We start from the raw sequence: 22,485 nt of genomic DNA, 5'->3' as shown, positions 1-22,485 counted from the left end.
GCCCGGATAAATGCAGAGGGTTGCGTCAGGAAGGGCATCCGGCTTAAAACTTTGCCAAACAAATATGAGCGTTCATCCAAAGAATTCCATACCGGATCGGTCGTGGCCGGATTAACAACGTCCGCCACCGGCGCCGTCAACCTGCAGGGCGCCGTTGGAAATTCAGCTACTGTGGGTCGAAGTCAAAGAAGAAGAGGTGGAAAGCGGGTTCTTTGGCAGAAAGAGAAGAGGAAAGCACAGAGCCTAGAACTGAATGTGGGGACTTTGAATGTTGGGACTATGACAGGAAAATCTCGGGAGTTGGTTGACATGATGAGGAGGAGAAAGGTTGATATATTGTGTGTCCAGGAGACCAAGTGGAAAGGCAGTAAGGCTAGAAGTTGAGGGGCAGGGTTTAAATTATTTTACCATGGTCTAGATGGGAAGAGAAATGGAGTCAGGGTTATTTTAAAAGAAGAGTTGGCTAAGAATGTCTTGGAGGTGAAAAGAGTATCAGATCGAGTGATGAGGCTGAAACTTGAAATTGAGGGTGTTATGTGTAATGTGATTAGTGGCTATGCCCCACAGGTAGGATGTGACCTAGAGGTGAAAGAGAAATTCTGGAAGGAGCTAGACGAAGTAGTTCTGAGCATCCCAGACAGAGAGAGAGTCGTAATTGGTGCAGATTGTAATGGACATGTTGGTGAAGGTAATAGGGGTGATGAAGAAGTGATTGGTAAGTACGCCATCCAGGAAAGGAACTTGGAGGGACAGATGGTGGCAGACTTTGCAACAAGGATGCAAATGGCTGTAGTGAACACTTTTTTTCCAGAAGAGGCACGAACATAGGGTGACCTGCAAGAGCGGAGGTAGAAGTACGCAGGTGGATTACATCTTGTGCAGATGATATAATGTGAAGAAGGTTACAAACTGTAAGGTAGTGGTAGGGGAGAGTGTGGCTAGACAGCATAGGATGGTGGTGGGGAGGAAGATTAGGAAGACAAAGGCAAAGAAGAGAACCATGTGGTGGAAGCTGAGGCAGGACGAGTGTTGTGTAGCTTTTTGGGAAGAGTTGAGACAGGCTCTCGGTGGACAGGAGGAGCTCCCAGAAGACTGGACCACTGCAGCCAAGGTGATCAGAGAGGTGGGCAGGAGAGGACTTGGTGTATCTTCTGGCAGGAAAGGACTTGTTGGTGGAACCCCACAGTACAGGAAAGCATACAAGGAAAAAGGTTAGATAAGAAGAAGTGGGACACTGAGAGGACCGAGGAGAGGCGAAAGGAATACATTGAGATGCGACACAGGGCAAAGGTAGAGGTGGCAAAGACCAAACAAGAGGTATATGATGACATGTATGGCAGGTTGTACACTAAAGAAGGAGAAAATGATCTATACAGGCTGGCCAGACAGAGGGATAGAGATGGGAAGGATGTGCAGCAGGTTAGGGTGATTAAGGATAGAGATGGAAATATGTTGACTGGTGCCAGGAGTGTGCTAGCTAGATGGAAAGAATACTTCGAGGAGTTGATGAATGAGGAAAATGAGGGAGAAGGGAGAGTAGAAGAGGCAAGTGTGGTGGACCAGGAAGTGGCAATGATTAGTAAGGGGGAAGTTAGAAAGACATTATGCCGCCTGATCTTTTTTTCGTTATCTAATTAATTATTGAAATAGACCACACCAATTTGGTGGTGTAGGGAACAAAAAAATCCTGAGTAATATAATCCAAAAATATACCTTTCAGCTTTATCTGTCAATTTTTTTTCTACCTCTTCCCGTTTAAATTCCTGACGTGTGTTTGTATACACACACACATACAGTTTTATTCTATTGCTACCGAAAAAAAAATTGTTAGTTAGTGCTAGGTTAGCTTTTGTTGCTAATATTTGCTGAATGTTGACTGAGTTGTGATTAAGCCTGTCACGATAATTACTATATCGGCTTACCGGTTGATAAATAAAATGGATATGATAGTTTTTCCTGATTCGATAAATTGTCATTGTTGTCGTGAGGTGTTGTGCAGCTCACACAGTGTGCTGACGGTGAGTTGGACGGCTCTGTCATTAGCCGCTAGTGGGCTCATGGAATCCTGGCGAACAGGTGTTGGCTTAGCGCGTTAAGGAGCTCAACAGCGCCCTCTATCATAGCGATGTTCTTTAAAATGTCCCTACCCCGCTCCAAGTTGTTGTTTAACCAGTCAGGCGGTGCAGGTCGCGGTTTCTCCTTACGTCATCACGACATCCTGTATTGGACGGGATGTTTCGGTTGGGAAGGTCGTCGTTACCATGAAGGCAACGGTGAGCGACTCTTGTTTACATTTAGACGAACAAAAGCAACCGCTTTCATGTATTGTGGTATTTGTCTGACACGGTCTCCCTAAATGTGGATATTTCAGCTCACTTATAACTTTAGAAAACACTGTGCAGTAAATTGCAGATGTTTTGTTGTAGTTTTGAATGTACATATACACAGACACACAGCAACATCAGAATTTGCACATTCACATTTTATTTAGTCGTTTTTTTTTTTAAATTGATGTTCATGCTGTGGTTAAAAAAATCAGAAGTTGCTCACAATTGACTCAGTACTTGTAATTATTTCACTTGGTACTTTTTACTCTTAAGTAATTTTTTGGAGGACTACTTTTTACTTTTACTTGGATCACGTTATTGTCTTACTTGAGTGCAATGTTTGGCTACTCTACCCACCTCTGGACAGGAAATACAACAATAGCATGCAAGAGAAACATTTTTGCTGCAACTCAACCATCATGACAAGGTTGATGCAATAAATATAATAAAATTGATTAATTAAACATCAATTAATCATAGATTTTTGCTATTCGCAGTTGGGTCTAGTGCCTGTCCCCCGCGAATAGTGGGGGTTTACTGTGGTATCAAAGTTGGCCTAAATTTCATCATTGCAAACACCTTTTATTCGAGTACTGAAGTAAGAGTATTAGGTTTGAAGAGGGAAGAGCAGTAAAGAGGATGCTAGAGAGATGCCACATGTTCTTCGGAAGCTGTATCAGAAGCCAGAATAGTTTTCAAACTCCAAACAAGATGACCAAACATACTGTTTCCATAAATGTTGTCGTGAAGGCACTAAACTCGACATGTGACATTGGCTAAATAACAGTGGTGTCTATTGCATTGTGAGAAATTTTTACATTTCACCCTTTTTCTGTATTCTACTATTATAAAGTGGGAAGTTTGACTTGTTTTCCTACAAACTGCCTTTATGTAACCCTCTAATCTTAAAAAAATACTGTAGGCCTGCAAAAAAAGTCATTGTTTGTCTAATAAGGTAAATATGTATTGTTGTTGTTCTGTTCAAGCCCTCCAAGCTGTACGTCCTGTCTCCCCCTGCGTTTCTGTCATTTTCCAGGGAGTGGACACAGGAAGTGGAGGTTTCTATGATGACAACAAAGGAGTGGTGCAGTTTAGAGTTGTTTAGTGCTCTTTCAAAGAAGTTTTCACTAGCAGGCTTGGGATCTTAATTGGACACATTAGATGATATTTTCCCACTAGCAAAATGTGTGTAATTGTTGCTGGGTCTATATGATTATAGAATTTAACTTGTGTCCGAGAAACAACACACATTTATTGGTGCTTCCTTGCCTTTTATTAGATTCCATTAAAAGCTTTTCTATTGACCTTGCATTTTGGAATGGGTCTTGTGTTAGTAACATCAAATATTTGATTCAGCCATTTGCTACAGCTTTGTCTTTCTGTTACAATTCTTGCATCCTCCAACAAGTTGCAACTCCAGAGACAGTGTTATCAGTTTAATAAAATTGTATTTAGTTTAGGAAGAATGAGCATACGCGACACTACATTGCAACAATTGGACAACATCATGGCCGACTTCATGCATTTAAAACAATTGCCTGTTTTCAAATACGAGATGAAAGCAAGCCATCAGAATGTACAGTATTTAATTCACTTGCATTATCATAGCAGTCTTGACTTCTGATTGATATCCAATAATCACGAAATGACCTGCCGAGTATTGTCACAAATTGAGGGAGCATTCTGTATTTTTTTTTCTTCTGATTTTTAATATCACTATAACCAAAAGAGCCCAGGTAGATCTCTATCTGGGCTATCAAATACTTTTATAATTGATTATTCTATTGAATATTCCACCCATTAGTCAAAAAATTGGGGGTAAAAAGGTTTTTGAAAAAACAGACGACTTGTAAAAAAATTGGTATTTTGATTTTTCCAGTACAGTATAGATACGTACAATGTTCCCACACAGATTATGTTAGGTAAACCACAGAAAGTGTAAGTGCCTCACACTGTAACGCCTCAATTAAGGGGAGTGGCTCATGACTGGGACCCATTTATTTACTTCTAAAATTTGGACTCTGGGTTTGATTACTGTCTGCGTGGTGTATTGGTGTTAATGTATTTGTGTGTATGTGCATATGTATTTTGGTCCATTGACTGTGACACTTGAGAAAATCAGAATCATCTTTACTTGCCAAGTATGTCCAAAAAAACACACAAGGAATTTGTCTCCGATAGTTGGAGCCGCTCTACTACAACAACAGACAGTCAATTGACAGAAAACACTTTTGAGACATAAAGACATTGACAAAAAAAAACTATAAATTGAAATATATAAGAAAAGCTAAGTTAACAGAAGTTTGCATCATTTCAGCAGCAATAGTGGATACAGGAAATACAAAAAGACCATGCAAGTACAGGCATTTTGCTGCAAATGCGTCCGCCATTCCAAGGTTGATGCAATAAATATTTTTTAATAACAACTAATGAAGCCATCATTTATTAACAATTGTAGCATAATGATTGTTGTGAAATTGAACAATATCCCAAATTATCAGAATCATCTTTATTTGCCAAGTATGTCCAAAAAACACAAGGAATTTGTCGGTAGTTGGAGCCGCTTCAGTACGACAACAGACAGTCAATTGACAGAGAACACTTTTGAGACATAAAGACATTGACAAAAAAACAAAAACAGTCACTGAGCAGTAAAGGGTTGCTAGTTATCTCGTAATCTGGTAATGATATATATATATATACACACACACACACACACAAACACTCATACATACATACATACATACTCTGAGCGCCTCCCGGATGACCAAGCTTCTCACCCTATCTCTAAGAGCCCGGACACCCTACGGAGGAAGCTCACTTCGGCCGCTTGTATCTGGGATCTTGTTCTCGTGACAATCGGTGAGGGTAGGAACGTAGATCCACCGGTAAATTGAGAGCGTCGCCTTTCGGCTTAGCTCCTTCTTTACCATAATGGACCAATACAAAGTCCGCATCACTGGAGACGCTGCACCGATCCGCCTGTTGATCTCCCGTTCCATTCTTCCCTCACTCGTGAACAAGACCCCAATATACTTGAACTCCTCCACTTGGGGCAGGATCTCATCCCCGACCTGGAGAGGGCACGCCACCCTTTTCCGACTGAGGACCATGGTCTCATATTTGTAGGTGCTGATTCTCATCCCAGCGGCTTCACACTTGGCTGCAAACTGCTCCAGTGAGAGTTGGAGATCACAGCTTGATGAAGCCAACAGAACCACATCATCTGCAGAGATGCAATACTGAGGCCACCAAACCGGACCCCCTCTACGCTTTGGCTGCGCCTTGAAATTCTGTCCATAAAAGTTATGAACAGAATCGGTGACAAAGGGCAGCCTTGGCGGAGTCCAACCCTCACTGGGAATGAGTCCGACTTACTGCCGGATATGGGGACCAAACTCTGACTCCGGTCATACAGGAACCGAACAGTCCGTATCAGGGGCTTCGGTACCCCATATTCCCGAAGCACCCTCCACAGGACTCCCCGAGGGACATGGTTGAACGCCAAGTCCACAAAACACATGTACACGGGTTGGGCGAACTCCCATGCACCCTCGAGGACCCTGCCCGAGGGTGTAGAGCTGTTCCACGGCCAGGACGAAAACCGCACTGCTCCTCCTAAATCTGAGATTCAACTTCCTGACGGACCCTCCTCTCCAACACCCCTGAATAGACCTTACCAGGGAGGCTGAGGAGTGTGATCCCCCTGTAGTTGGAACAGGGGGACCACCACCCCAGTCTGCCAATCCAGAGGCACTGTCCCCGATGTCCACGCAATGTTGCAGAAGCGTGTCAACCAGGACAGCCCCACAACATCCAGAGCCTTTAGGAAATCTGGGCGAATCTCATCCACCCCGGGGCCTTGCCACCAAGGAGCTTTTTAACCACCTCGGAGACCTCAAACCCAGAGATAGGAGAGCCAGCCTCAGAGAACACACACTCTGCTTCCTCATGGGAAGGCGTGTCGGTGGAATTGAGGAGGTCTTCGAAGTATTCTCCCCACCGACTCACAACGTCCCGAGTCGAGGTCAGCAGCGCCCCATCCCCACTATACACAGTGTTGGTGGTGCACTGCTTTCCTCTCCTGAGACGCCGGATGGTGGACCAAAATTTCCTCGAAGCTGTCCGGAAGTATTTCTCCATGGCCTCACCGAACTCCTCCCATACTCGAGTTTTTGCTTCAACGACCACCAAAGCCGCATTCCGCTTTACCAGCCGGTACCCATCAGCTGGATCAGGAGTCCCACCGGCCAAAACAGCCCAATAGGACTCCTTCTTCAGCTTGACAGACACCGACCACCTTACTGCCACAGCTACGGTCGGCCACCTCAGCAATGGAGGCGTGGAACATGGTCCAATCGGACTCGATGTCCCCCGCCTCCCCCGGAACATGAGCAAAGTTCTGTCGGAGGTGGGAGTTGAAACTCCTTCTGACAGGGAATTATGCCAGACATTCCCAGCAGACCCTCACAATACGTTTGGGCCTGCCACGTCGGACCGGCATCTTCCCCCACCATCGGAGCCAACTCACCACCAGGGGGTGATCAGATGACCACTCCGCCCCTCTCTTCACCCAAGTGTCCAAGACATGCGGCCGCAAGTCCGATGACACGACCACAAAGTCGATCATCGAACTGCGACCTTGGGTGTCCTGGTGCAAAGTGCACGTGTGGACACCCTTATGCTTGAACATGGTGTTCATTATGGACAATCCGTGATGAGCACAGAAGTGCAATAACAGAACACTGCTCGGGTTCTGATTGTGGGGGGGAGGCCGTTCCTCCCAACCACGCCCTTCCAGGTCTCACTGTCATTGTACACGTGAGCATTGAAGTCCCCCAGCAGAACGATGGAGTCCCCAGGAGGAGCCCTCTCCAGCACCCCCCTCCAAAGACTCCAAAAAGGGTGGGTACTCTGAACTGCTGTTTGGTGCATAGGCACAAACAGTCAGGACCCGCTCTCTCACTTGATAATAATAATAGCTAATTTCTTATCAGTTGCACCACTCTACTGATCAGTCCTCCCATTCTACCTGCTCTGCTGCTGTCACCAGTCGCTCAGCCAGTACCACACAGCTTTAAATTTCTACAAAAATGCAGTTGTTTGAAAGTACAAACAAAGGTGAAAATTTAATATAATTTAATATATATACTTGGCTGTATGGCAGAGGGGAAAAAAAAGAAGCCTTTCCTCCACTCCTTCCCCAGTTCAGCCAGACTCATTCTTCTGTATTGCTTCATCAGTGGAAAATCTTGCTGAATTAGATTAGAGAGGAGTAAAGGTAGATGTAACCCAGCTGCACAGTGTTGGGAACTTTTCATATCAAATATGAATGTCAAATGTTCTGATGTTTAACACAGTCCTGTTTGTCTTTGCTGGCTTCCATAGATTTATATTCTTGTTTTGCACTGTGGCCTAGCAATGCCAGCACAAAGATGATCTTTTGACAATACACAACTGAGGTTGCATTTAGGAAGTGATTTTTTTAAAATTAATTAATTACATTTTTTTTGACTAGACATGCCAAAACAAAAAAAGTTTTCCATTTTCCCAAGTGAGTGTCATACATGGCCATTCATCTCAAGTTAAATACAGGGTGAAGTGTGCTTCTCTGCCATATCCTCATGTTACACGCAATTTAACAGTGTGGGAAAGAATCAACCCTCTCAACCACGTATTGTTGACAGCCCTATTGAAGATTGAAAATCATCATTGAGTCTTCTTTTCACCGATGCGGATCGATTTAAAGACTATAAAAGGGATTACTCACTGTACAAATTCAGGTTAAATTTGTCTATAACAACACAGCAAATTGGTTCCTTTTGAACCGTTAACTCTGAGCATCAATGCTTGATTTTTCTTTTGTTTGTGTAATTTGGTGTTTATTTTTATTTATTTTTCCAGTTATAATAGCACCCTAATAGTTTACCTAGAGACAACAAGTTAGAATTGTAACTCTTTGGTTGACAAGGTGAAGGCCTCTGTCTGAGAACAGCAGTGTTGCCTCCAGGCTGAAGGTGAGCTATTTCTTTGAGACTGTAGACTTATATTACACTGGTACATTTGGGAACAGACACAAAAGTAAAGATGTTTGTGTGTGTGTTAGTCAAATGTGTTGGTGCTCGTCCTCGCCTCATCACTCAGGTGACCTTGCAAATCTTTGGAACTCCAGCTGAACAACTGTATTGTGAGGGTATTTCTTCACTGAAGTCTACCAGTCTCAAAGTGTGCTGAACAGGTGAACACATTTAGAGAGAGGAAGAAAGATTTAATTCACCTTGCAGCTAATATGTAAATATTTTCATGACAAAACACAAAGACAAAAGACAGAATCAGTCAAATATCATAATCAGAGTCATCTTTATTTGCCATGTCCAAAAAAAAACACACAAAGAATTTGTCTCCAGTAGTTGGAGCCCCTCTAGTACGACAACAGACAGTCAATTGGCAGAGAACACTTTTGAGACATAAAGACATTGACAAAAATAGTCACTGAGCAATAAAGGGTTGCTCGTTATCTGGTAATGCCGGTACAATTTATTTTTTTATTGTAATTATTTATTTATTTTTTTGACAATTGTGCAAAAAGATGCAGTGTCCTCTCGCACTTATAGCAGTTTGAATGACTAATATAGAAATAGTCCGGTGCAATGACCATTGTGCAAAGGGCGCCAAGACTTCAAGGAATGTATGCAGTTTAAAGTAACTAGTAGTGCGATAATCTGGGACAATGTTGATTGTGCAAATGTTGCAGATACTCCTCAATCAGTGTGCAAGTGGGGCATATGCTACTCTGGCATGAGTGGCCAGTATTGGTCAACAACAGATATGCAAATAGTGCAGCGTGGCGAGACAAACTACAGTGAGTAATGTACAATTGGCCCGACAGAAATATGACGACAAACTCAAGACAAAAAAAAAAAATTGGCATCATGTTGCAATGGAATTGTAGGTTAGCTGTTTAAGAAGTTGATTGCAAGAGGGAAGAAGCTGTTGGAATGTCTGCGAGTTCTAGTTTGCATTGATCGGTAGCACAGACCTGAGGGAAGGAGCTGGAAAACCTGCTGTGGAGGGTCTGAGAGGATTTTGCACGCTCTTGTCTTAGTTCTGGCAGCGTGCAAGTCCTCAAGGGTGGGTAGAGGGCTCCCGACAATCTTTTCAACAGTTTTGATTGTCCGTTGCAGTGGGAGTGTTTCCTTTTTTGTAGCAGCACCAAACCATCCTGTAATGGAAGAACACAGGACTGATTCGATGACCGTTGTGTAGAACTGCCTCAGCAGCTCCTGTGGCAGGCCGTGCTTTCTCAGAAGCCGCAGGAAGTACATCCTCTGCTGGGCCTTTTTGAGGACGGAGTTGATGTTGATCGCCCACTTCAGGTCCTGAGAGACTGCAATTCCCAGGAACCTGAAGGTCTCGACAGTTGACACAAGGCAGCTGGACAGCGTGAGGGGTATCTGTGGCAAAGGAAGTCCGTGATCATCTCATACATCACAGATGGTTATAATCCATCCATCCATCCATCAATTTTCTGAGCCGCTTCTCCTCACTAGGGTCGCGGGCGTGCTGGAGCCTTGACAATTTGGGGGGGGGGGGAATGCACATTGTACACAAGAAATTACGGTAGATATTGAGTTGCTGACGTTCGAATGTGTGTTTAGCAATGAGACTAAACTCTTTATTTTTTTAAAGCTTCAAAGTCCTAATTGGAGTGACTTGGTGGATGCTTTGTGGTACACTCTTTCTGTTAACATACTGCCCTGTCCTCCACGTACACTGTATTTGTCGAGGTTTTATTTTAGTCCTCACAGTCTATCTACCATATGTTAAATCAAAGCATATTCTCTTTAAAGCCGCAGGTTGTGAGTTTACAGTTGTTTTTATGACGTTGGACTGAATGTGATTTATGTCTGAAGTACAATTTCCGCTGCTTGTGCAGTGAGGGGGTTGGGTGTGTTTTTGAAGCCAGTCTAACTATTACATTGGGGGGGGGGGGGGGGTTTCTGTGTGGCATGTATGCTGCATAACACTATGGCTATCTTTACCCTCTTTGCTTCTGATCTGTGCTGTATCTTTCTGCCATAATTAGCACCTTCCTTAAATGCATGGCAATAGATGCCACTAAAGAAAGGTAAGGGCACACTTTTATTTCAGAAGAAACAAATATAACCCAGGGTACAAAAACATTTGAGAGGAGCTTTTACTTGTTATATTAGGAAACAAATCTAAAAGCTTGTAGTCCTTATTTTAGAAAAAATTCTCGATCTGATTTTTGTTTTTGTAGTAGCTGGTGGAAGAGCACGCAACTCCTCAGTGAGAACCAACTTTTAGATGATTGATATTGTTTAAAATTTTTTCGCTCATCTTTTTTTATAATACATAATAATAATACATATCCCATAATGAAGTATTCTCCCCCGCATAGGGCTTATATAGCAGATCCCAGAACACATAGATTAATCCAGAAGCATCAAACCTAACTAAATTCATCCATCCATCCATCCATCCATTTTCTGAGCCGCTTCTCCTCACTAGGGTCGCGGGCGTGCTGCAGCCTATCCCAGCTGTCATCGGGCAGGAGGCGGGATACACCCTGAACTGTTTGCAAGCCAATCGCAGGGCACATAGAAACAAACAACCAGCCGCACTCACATTCACACCTACGGGCAATTTAGAGTCTCCAATTAATGCATGTTTTTGGAATGTGGGAGGAAACCGGAATGCCCGGAGAAAACCCATGCAGGCACGGCGAGAACATGCAAACTCCACACAGGTGGGGCCGGGGATTGAACCCAGGTCCTATGAGGCTGATGCTCTAACCAGTCAATCACCGTGCCGCCCTAACTAAATTCAGAAAACCTCAAAGCAAAAATGTTCTCAATTTGAAGTATGACATCATAACTTTCTGAGAGTGGAGGTTGGTCATGCCAGAGGGAGGTGTGTTGCTGTATGCCTTGGGAAATGTTTCTTCGAAACAGATTATTTTAAGACGGATAACTCAAGTTTGCTGCTCAATCAGTGTTACCAGGTCTGTGTGAGTCTTCGGAGGGAGTCGGGAACAGGGACAACAAGAGTTCACTTCAGCATTCCCCCGTCTGTGCCCCTTCTGCCTCATCACTTCTTCCAGTATACATACTTGGGGCTATTTTTAAGTCTGAAAACAAGTTGGTAGGGGCAGAGCTATAAAACTCGAGAGATTTTCAATATGATTAAAAACAGTATGGTAACATTGTGATTCATCTGAAACCTTTTTCTCCCAGTTTTATGTTTATATTCTCAAATTAATAAATCGTTAATAAGAAAGGATTATCGAATGTAAGTTAGCCATCCTCTCCCGGGCGATCATTTCTGTTAACAACAGACACTCCTCACAAAAATGTATGTATATTTCGCTTTCTAGTGACATTTCAGGATGAATTTAAAATGGACTATAACCTTTACAGATTAACTTAATTTGACCTTCATTAAACTTTTGAATGCACATTTCCAACTGTTGAATGTTTCATTAGATTTTGCACAACTTGCTCTTCTCTCAGAATGAACTGGAAGGCAAAATTTACAACAGGTGTTTAATCACGAAATGAACAATACATTTCTTGGTTCAGTTAGAATTTTATATTTTAACAGTCCTCTTTATTATGCTTTTCTCATTCAACAGCTCATGTGGCGAATGAGACTAAACTTTTTCTGTTTTCGGTGAATTAGGATTACCAAAATGATTTCTATTTGCCAAATGCCAGAATGTTTTTTAATATTTTTTCATTTATTATTATTTTTTTAATACAGACAATTTTTCATTACTTCATGGTCATAAGTTTAGAAGTTAAGATTGCTACACCTTTAAAAGGGTGTGCAGTGATTCACAGTGGTGCTGGTGTCTTGCTGGAAACGCCCATTAGTTGATTGTCCTCTTGTGATGGTTAACACAGAGGCCGCCAACATGGCCCAAATCCCCCCATCTTTTAAGCAGCAGGCTGACCATCTGTTTCAGCCGTGTACACACATGCACAGATAGATAAACACATTGACACCCACATGCCCTTTGGGTCATATTTGTATGGGTTCAGCCTTGCAGTTGTGGATGGATTGAGTGCCCTATGTATGGGAGGCCAGAAGGATGATGGTCAGGTGGTATCAGTAGGACTCCATATCATTTCAAAGTTACAAAGTTGACAGAAAAGAGGTCAGATTCAGGAGAACAGGAAAGGACCAGACAAGGGTGAAGATTTTATTGGCCACAATAATTGTACTCTATAAGACCCTGATTCATTTTCCCTGCTTGAGTTTGTACAATGGTAATGGAAATTGAGTTACACATTCTGAAAATAGAGCTGAGTTCTATGCATGTCAGTTGGTTGTTTTAGGAATTCTATAATAGGCTGACATTTAGCCAGCAAGCACACATTTTAGTTTATGCCTTTTAAACAACATTCTCGGGAGCAGTGGTTCTCAACCTTTTTGCGTTCATGAACTCCCTGCAAAAGTTTGACTCTGAGGACAGCCCCTCCACCTACGGAAAACTGCATTTTAAATTGCATTGCAGCCTTGGCCTATGGCTTTGGTGACCAGCAAAGCTACCTTGTTAGAAGCATGGAGGGAAGTTTCTGAAGTGTGACTTGCCGCACGCATGTGATTTTGTGCCCCCCTAAACTCGAACAGTTTTCGCATGAAGAAGTCAGCAGTCTTGCACACTGATGATTGGTGCCTGGGGATTAGATGCTGCTGCCTTTGTGGCCCTGAGGGTCCAAATCAGTTGCTGTAAATACAAACATCACGTTTCATTTTGAGGTCTGTTTTTACTTTTCCAGTGGCCAGATTTCTTTTTTTTCTGTCTCATCCAAAACAGGTGGTGTTTTTTTTTATTTGAGCCATCTCTCCATGTTGTCACATTGATACTACTACTACTACTTCTTTGACCCATTGTTGAGAAACACTGCTCTAGAACATCAGTTCAATACTAAGGTCAATGTAGTTAATGGGAATAGCCATCAATTTTCTATACCGCTAGTACTCAAAGGTGGGGTACACCCTGGACTGTTTGCCAGCCAATTACAGCAAAAAGGGAATACAGAATTGAAATGACTAAAAGAAAGGCACTATGACTTCTCAGTGGGATTGCATTGATTACATTGACTCACATGGCAAATGTTTGTGCTGTGATAATAAAGCAGTGCACGGCAGAGTATATCTCTCCTGGCTGCCTGCATGCATCCTCTCTGCTATGTATTGCAGAGAAACTTGTGAATAGCATGATTGTATGCTCACTAAAGAGGAGGGCAGCTTTATATGTACACTTGGGAGTAAGGATGTGTGTTAATGATAATCCTGTAGATCCTGGGGACTTTTCCTTTGTCATCCCCTATGCAGTAAGTGTGCATGTTGCGCTCCAACAAAATAATTTGGCCACATTACATAACAGCATGTGCAATCTTTTTGTCATCAGCCATCAAATTTCAGATTGCAACAGCTTCAGTGCTTGGTGATTGCAGTCACATTATAGACAAAATATTTCCTGCCACTGTTTGATTTTTATTTTTGTATATGTTGGCTGGTGTGTGCACCCTGAAGACAATGTCGCATTATAATGAAAGTACCATTGTGAAATGTATTTATCCAATGTGATTTTTGACTTGCTCTTCTTTTACAGTGGTAATGACTTGAAGTCGGTGACTTCTACTGCGGTGTGAAGGACGGCCTGACAGCTGCTAATGGGAACCCCTCCTCCGCCATGAGTGCTCGCGATGGCGTTGGCGGCAGGGGCACTCTGGGACGGCAGCAGCGATTTGAGAACTCAGAATTCACTGTGCGCATCTACCCAGGCACCCTGGCTGAAGGCACCATCTACTGTCCGATCAGTGCCCAAAAGACTAGCTCAGCTGCTAATACCATCGAACGTGTCATTGACCGACTCCACCTGGACCGTACCAAGTGTTATGTTCTGGCAGAGGTGAAAGAGTTTGGTGGAGAAGAATGGATTCTCAACCCCAGCGATTGTCCCGTGCAGAGAATGATGCTCTGGCCCCGTGTGGCACTAGAGCATCGCTCTCTATCTGGAGGCGAAGATTACCGCTTCCTTCTACGGCTGAAGAACCTGGATGGTTCAATTTACTATGGCGGCAGCCTTCAGATGTGGCTGCAAGTCACAGAGGAGCGCAGGCGCATGGTGGAACGTGGATTATTACCACAGCCCGAATCCCAAGGTGATCATGCCGATTTATGTCGTCTACTGGAGCTCAATGAGCGCTCGCTGCTGGACAACCTGCGCTCACGCTTCCGCCAGGAAAAGATCTACACCTATGTTGGGAGCATCCTCATTGTCATTAACCCCTTCAGATTTCTGCCCATATACAATCCCAAATATGTGAAGATGTATGACAATCATTCACTGGGAGATTTAGAACCTCACATCTACGCAGTAGCTGATGTTGCTTACCATGCAATGCTGCAGAGACAGAGGAATCAGTGCATTGTTATATCTGGGGAAAGCGGCTCTGGCAAGACGCAAAGCACAAACTTTCTTATTCATCATCTGACTGCGCTCAGCCAGAAAGGTTTTGCCAGTGGAGTGGAGCAGATAATCTTGGGGGCAGGTCCAGTATTAGAGGTAAGTTTAAAAAAAAAAAAAAAAAAAAAAAAAAAAAAAAATTACAATAATAATTAAAAAATAGAAGCATTTCATAAGCACATTACTGAAAGTAAGAGCAACACTAGAACGTGTTCTTTCAGTCTTGGCTTGGCTTTTCTATCTACTGTTAACTAATGCCACGACAGCAACGACAAAATATGTAGTGTGACATAATCCACGACTATTAATTTGGCTATATTATAACCCTACTATATAAAAATAAAAATTCTAGAATGTTTGATTTTTTTGTTTTTTTGTTTTTTTTGTTTTTGTTTTTGTTTAATAAATATATCTTCAGTGTAGTGCAACATATGAACGACAACCCTCCAACATGGTGCCTTAATGTCGACTAATAGGATTACCTATTGCAACCGGCACGTTGCTAGTGTTGTTTCGGTTGCAAACATTTCGTTCAGAAGAACGCATCTTTTTAGTGAATGAACTGAACCGAATCAGTTTATGAAATGATTCGTTCTTTTAGCTTGGCCACCGCCGTGCGGCGAGTCGGCTGGGAGCGGAAACGGAACTGTTGAAGCGTTCTGTCACTCACTCCTGAATCTTCGGCGAATGACCAATGAGCAGCCAGTGTGCAAGCGGGGGCGGGACGTCATTAAAAGTACTGCCAAGTGATTTACGATTCACCATCTTTGTCACTCACTTCGGCGAATGACCAATGAGCAGCCAGCATCAGGCAGTGCTGTGCAGGCGGGGGAGGGACTGAAGTGAACTGAGTGATTCGTTCAGTGAATTGGTGTACTGAGGAATTGAAGAATTGAATTGAAGAGTGATTCGTTTGTTGAACTTATCGTTCGCGATCCCTTTCGACACGAGTTCGTTCATTGAACTTATTCTTTTATGATCCGCTAAGGAGCAATGTACTAATACGATGAGTGATTCGTTTACGCAAGGAACGACCTACTATGCAGTGAACGTACTGATGAGTGATCATCCTCGCAGGGATAACTTTTAGCTTTAGAGGTAGGTGATAATTTAGCCGAAGTTTTATTTTTTATTTATTTAAAATTTTTAAAAATATATATATTTTTTAAATAATCTCCCCGCCTTTCCTAGTTTATAATACATGACAACAATAATGCATAGTCCTTCGGTGAATATGTTGCTTCGTTCAAAAGATTCATTCACGGAACGAATCACTCTTCAGTTCCTCATTACACCAGTTCACTGAATGAATCACTCAGTTCACTTTAGTCCCTCCCCTGAACGAATCACTCTTCACTTCTTCAATACACCAGTACACTGATTGAATCACTCTTCAGTTCTCCAGTACATCAATTCACTGAGCGAATCACTCAGTTCACTAAAGTCCCTCCCCTGAACGAATCACTCAGTTCAGTTCGTTCACTAAAAAGATTTGTTCTTCTGAACGAAACGGTCGCGAACGAAAAAAAAAACATGTTGCATCCCTTACACGCTGTTGTCAACATTTATTCACGCACACACAAATCAATGTTTTCTGAAACTTTAGCGCATGAATCGACAGAACGCCAGCATGTTTACATAAAAAAACATTTGTGCTAGCACTAGCTAGCTACATAACGTTATGTTGCCTGTGCTAGCATTATTAAAAGTATGTGAACATAATGTCAAGCTCGCCATATAAATAAGCAGCTCAAAACATCCTCTCCGGTGCATCACACCATACACATTTATTCCTTTTTTACAAGATGTAGCCCAATGATTGTAAAAGATGGGATATCGTAATACATGGCGTGTAATGTTGCCAGTGACTGAGACACAGCAAGATTTTATGGCAGTAGTCTGTCATAGTGCATCGTGGGGAAAAAAAAAAAATCATGTAGTCTGATCCAGGCTTTAGTGTATTGGCTGTTTCAATTGATTGGCCAGATAAAAATTGATCTATGAGATCTCTTACTATACACTTTTACATGGGCTTTTTTCTTTTTCCAGACATTGTATAGTATATTCATGGGGCTTTGCTGTGAATGTTCAGGCTTTAAGTGGATTTTTAAACAGAGTTGTACAACTCTGCTTATCCCCACCTGCCTTTTGGCTTGCTTGGTGTTGAATTGTGTGAACCCTAGTTTATTGCACTCGAGTCCATCTGTGTGGGGATTATGTAGTGCACACAGGAGCTCTGTCTGTGGGCAACCAGTCAGTGGTTAGACTAGTAGATTCTTGCTTTTGTGATTGCAGCACAGATGAAGACTGTTTCAGGGTAGCTGCGGTAGTGGCCCAGTCGAAGGTTGTAAAGGAAACCGGTTGTTTTCATATCTCTCAAAACATTCCACTCATATTCTTTTTCTTCTTGTCACTTAAACACACACCATAGTATTTGACATCAACTGAATTCTTGAAGCTTGTGCAACACTGTCTTAAACTGTATGCACAAAGAAAAGCAAATACGTGTTGCATATCGTCAAAAGTATTGCTGAATTTTATAAAGGGTCGTATCGCTCATAGTCACATCACCTGACCACCAGCTATTTACACTTGATTTAGTCTCAAAGAACATGGCAGTATTCTGAAAGACAGACATGCATGAGGGTACTTCTTAATCTGGCAACCAGTGATGGAAAAATGTTCCCAGTATCGAGCAGAAATAGTTTGGGTGCTTTGATTTTGTCACAATTCGCCGTTTTAAAATGATTGTGGTATCAGTAGTGAAGTCTTTTTGTTACATAGCTATTGTCCTTCACTGACTAATATACAATATATTATACATAGAGTCAGTTCAGCAAACACTTCACAAAAATGCCCTTCACCAGTGTGTCTCCAGAGTTAGATTGCAAATCAGCCCACGGGTTGATTGATGCCAAGACAGGAGATGTGGTGCTACTGCAGAGAAAGGAGGATGAGAGGAATGACTGGCAACATTACCTCATTGACATACAGGACTTACTCTTAAATGCTCTTCATTCATTAAGCATGGTGAGATCGTTGCTGTATCTGACACACCAACTACAGACAGTACATTAATCTTAAATAGCAGATGGATCATATTGTCTCCATTTTATTTATCACATTCTACTGAAAACATGAATTCGTGTTAGTATCTGGAGTATAATTTTGACTGCTCTCTCATTTGGGTCACTGATTTTAGGTGTTTAAGTGGACGGAAGCTCCTGTAGATAATCGTCTACAAACATTAAATTAGCTTTCATTGTGCATATGCATTTGGTTGGATTGTATACCAGGTCTTTCTGATCATTTAATTTCATAGTCAATATGCTGAGTTATTTCATGGTATTTTATGCATTTCTATAAAATGCCATTTTAAAGGATTCCTAAACTGGTTTAGGTTTGATGTTTTGAGGAAAACGTATAGTTTATTTGTACCATATTAAGGGATCATTTACTGAAGCTTTTGATCATCTGATTTTAAAGATAACTGTCTTTATTATCTTCTAAGGAAAAAGTACTCTTTTTGACTTGCAGGGAAAACGTCCCTGAAGCCTAAAACCCTGCAGAGACACATTTTTAAAATCTCTTGATAGATGATATCTCTCTTACACGAGCTATTGGATGTCAGCCAAGACTGATGGGCCTTGTCACTCAAGTGTTTCAGTTAATAAAGCTGTTGCTGAAGGTGACGAAATTGTCTTAAAATTTTTGTCAGAACCTACATAATCCATGTGTTTTAGTTGTGGATGGTTATCTTATTGCTGTTAGGAGAGGATTTGGTGCAATTAAGATACTGTTTTTTTCTTACCTTACGACTGGCATGTGTTAAGCCTGCTGTATGAAGATGAAGTCTCTAAGCATAATGTCACAAACCTTGAACCTGTTTAGGCCTTACAGTATTGTTCACCTTCCAGTCAGATGTGACTGAATGAACCTACATTCCTGTGACTTTATACGCTACTTTACATCGTGTGGAATGTCTTGTGGTTCCATAGGATGTTTGGATGAGTTTAAGAATGCAGTCACTCCTCCACACATGAGACTGCTGCTTTCTCTCATGTTGTACGTGTGACTGATTTTTAAACAATCGTCTTTTAAAAGATGCAGAACATTAGGCAGACCTAGTTCTAGCTAAAGAGCAGTCGTTTGCAGACAGCTTCAATATCAGTGTAGCAGTTTTTATGATCATTAATGATTGTTCAGTGCTGAAAACGCTATTTTTGTGAGCTGCTGAATGACTTCACAGAGCACATCATTACGTCATAGCAGTTATCATTCTACTCTCGTGTTGAACTCCCATAAAGTCAATAAATGTGGAAGTTTGCTTTTTGAGTCTTTGGGCTTCAAGAGTAGCACTTTAAAAATTAAAAAAATGGTCCTGGAGTTGATATTGTATGCATTTACTGTATGTATGCACATACATATGCCTGATGTATGTATTAGCGATGTACCGAAATCTTCGGCCGGCAAAATATTCCAGCCGGAAATAGGCATAAAGTCAATTTTCGGTTTCGGACTGAAATACTTTTTCACCGAAATAAAACTACCGAAATAACATGTCACATACAACCCCAATTCCAATGAAGTTGGGACGTTGAGTTAAAAATAAATAAAAACAGAATGCAATGATTTGCAAATCATGTTCACCCTATATTTAATTGAATACACTACAAAGACAAGATATTTAATGTTCAAACTGATCAACTTTATTGTTTTTAACAAATAATCATTAACTTAAATTTTATGGCTGCAACATGTTCCAAAAAAGCTGGGACAGGGTCATGTTTACCACTGTGTTACATCACCTTTTCTTTTAACAACATCCAATAAATGTTTGGGAACTGAGGACACTAATTGTTGAAGCTTTGTAGGTGGAATTCTTTCCCATTCTTGCTTGATGTACAGTTTCAGCTGTTCAACAGTCCGTTGTCTGCGTTGTCGTATTTTACGCTTCATAATGCGCCACACATTTTCAATGGGAGACAGGTCTGGACTCCAGGCAGGCCAGTATAGTACCCGCACTCTTTTACTACAAAGCCACGCTGTTATAACACATGCAGAATGTGGTTTGGCATTGTCTTGCTGAAATAAGCAGGGGTGTCCATGAAAAAGACGTTGCTTAGATGGCAGCATATGAGTGCGGTGTTTGATGAGCATTCCTCAACTGTCTCACTTCTTTTCCACCTGTCCCAGCTTTTTTGGAACATGTTGCAGCCCTGTAATTCTAAGTTAATGATTATTTGCTAAAAACAATAAAGTTGAACAGTTTGAACATTAAATATCTTGTCTTTGGTGTGTATTCAATTAAATCTACTTTGAACATGATTCGCAAAGCATTGTATTCTGTTTTTATTGAACACAACGTCCCAACTTCATTGGAATTGGGGTTGTATTTTAAAATCAAAATATATTTCATATTTGATATTTGTCATATTTGAATACAAATACATTGAAAATTACAAGTCTGTATTTGTATTTTGTTGTTCTGCTGTGGCTATCCCCATCCCTCTGTCTGTCCCCTAAAGCCCTTTTCTGTCCGGTTTCAATAAACATGAGAATAATTTAAAATAAGTGGAGTATTTCAAACTGTTTTTCCAGCACAAAGGCATACAGATCCACCATTCTGTAATATGAACAGGACAGGTTTAAAAAAAACAAACAAACAAAAAACTTGATGGTTCCTAAGAGAAAAGAAACATTTAAGTTTACATGCACTTTGAAAAACGTGACGTGACATATGACATGTTTATATGGCATCAAAAATAAATATTTCGAAAATTACCTAAATTTACTCTTGTGTATTTATGCTTCTTACTGAATTGATGTCGGAACATTTAAATCAATATCAAATCGAATCAAAACCTAAAGAATCAAATTCGAATCAGGACGTTCTTAAAGCCCCAGGCCTAAGTAATTGTCTCTTTTTTCCAAGACGAAATGTGATGAATATCCTAGACACCCCTCAAGCTTAAGAAAATGTTTTTTCCCCAACACACACCACTGCATACTTACAAATTATTGCCCTTGCCCAAAGATGCTAGAGTTATTACCAAAGGGGACAACTGTGAGAAGTAAATACAGTATGGCATATTTCCTGACTCTCAACCATGTATCATGAGTCATCATGATAAAATAGCTGCAGGGCATTTTACCACAGACCCTCCTCAAGTATGTATATCGGCAGTCTCCTTCCGCTAACAGCGTGACAGCGTTGCTAATTGTTGATACAGATCAGTCAGTGCTTGGTCAGGCCTTTCCCAATTTCTCAAAAGAACATACACCAGCCAAGTGCACACAGGATGGGAACAAGTCAACAATAGCAGTGAAAAACAAGACGAAGTAACACGTGAATTAAGAAGAGCATAACCGGTTCTGCTGAAGAGTTTGGAGAAAAAGTGATAGGCTCAGGATCTCACCAGTGAAATAACTGGCTGGAAACCTTTAAAAACCTGTGAAGGCCATGATATCTGTTTTACATCATTTTGAAATGCATCAAGGCTCTGCATTGATTTATTTAGAGCTTTGAACAACTTCAAGAAACTGTGTGTTCGTATTTCGCAATGTTACTTCTTACTTCTTCTTAGACAAAGTTTTATGTTTTGAATGTTTGATACTAGCAAAACTCAAAAGATTAAGATTCAATTTGTATGAAATTCGGTGTGTTATCCTCACAGTTCTGAGGACCCGGGTTCAATCCCCGGTCGCGCCTGTGTGGAGTTTGCATGTTCTCCCCGTGCCTGCGTGGGTTTTCTCCGGGCACTCCGGTTTCCTCCCACATCCCAAAAACATGCATTAATTGAAGACTCTAAATTACCCGTAGGTGTGAATGTGAGTGTGTATGGTTGTTTGTTTGTATGTGCCCTGCGCTTGGCTGGCAACCAGTTCAGGGTGTACCCCGCCTCCTGCCCGATGACAGCTGGGATAGGCTCCAGCACGCCCGCGACCCTAGTGAGGATAAGCGGCTCAGAAAATGGATGGATGCATGGATTTTGGTAGGTGCTTGCAAATTTGTGGACACAGAATGGCACGAGATTTTTTACACCATCTTGAAAGAAAATAGCTTTTTTTTAAAAAATACCTTAATACATGTGGTTATGACAAAATATTTTTTTAGAGCCCAGCAGTAATGCAAATCAAATCAAAGAAATTAACCGATATCCTTTTATTCCGGTAGTTCTCGTATCTAAAGAAAACGGCCCGCTGTAAATACAAGTAGGCTGTTTCAAGTATTTGCCTCAATTATCCTTTTTACTTCAATTAATTTAAACTATGCCATATAAATTGCATTATTTTGTAATAATGTATTTCAAGAATATATTTTTCACTCGTGAATAATAATCAAATCACTTAAATTAATACAACAAGTAACCAGATCTGGAGATAATGGCTAAAGTCATTTGTCATTTCTTTCTTGTACTCCATACGTAAACATTTATTTATTGGTATTCCAATTCATCACTGGTGCAAAACCTTTACCCCTCCCACCCCAAAAAAACAAAAACAAAACAACAAACATAAATAATTAGTTGATAGCTTTGACATCAAAAAGTTCACAAATATCTTGGTTTGGACTGAAACCGTGATGTAGGCAACGTTAACTTCTGAGTTCCACAGAGCTGTGTCATTAACCAGCGCTTAGGACGTATTGATAAA

At 41.4% G+C, this 22,485-nt stretch overlaps 1 protein-coding gene across 8 annotated transcripts in view; it reads left to right on the top strand.

The window, feature by feature from the left end:
- Positions 1–22,485, top strand: part of myo9aa (myosin IXAa) — a 153,069-nt gene that overhangs the window by 21,654 nt on the left and 108,930 nt on the right. For all 8 annotated transcript variants that reach the window (XM_061670378.1, XM_061670381.1, XM_061670377.1 and 5 more), the window contains one exon: positions 13,972–14,928. In XM_061670378.1, coding sequence (XP_061526362.1) covers positions 14,053–14,928 — 876 coding nt within the window. In that variant the 5' untranslated portion in view covers positions 13,972–14,052. The remainder of the gene's footprint in view (positions 1–13,971; positions 14,929–22,485) is intronic.

This window comes from Phycodurus eques, chromosome 2 (genome assembly GCF_024500275.1).
Source record: "Phycodurus eques isolate BA_2022a chromosome 2, UOR_Pequ_1.1, whole genome shotgun sequence".
NCBI classification, from domain to species: Eukaryota; Metazoa; Chordata; class Actinopteri; order Syngnathiformes; family Syngnathidae; genus Phycodurus; species Phycodurus eques.
Note: the sequence above shows the minus strand (reverse complement) of the source record. Positions and strands in the feature narration are given on the sequence as shown.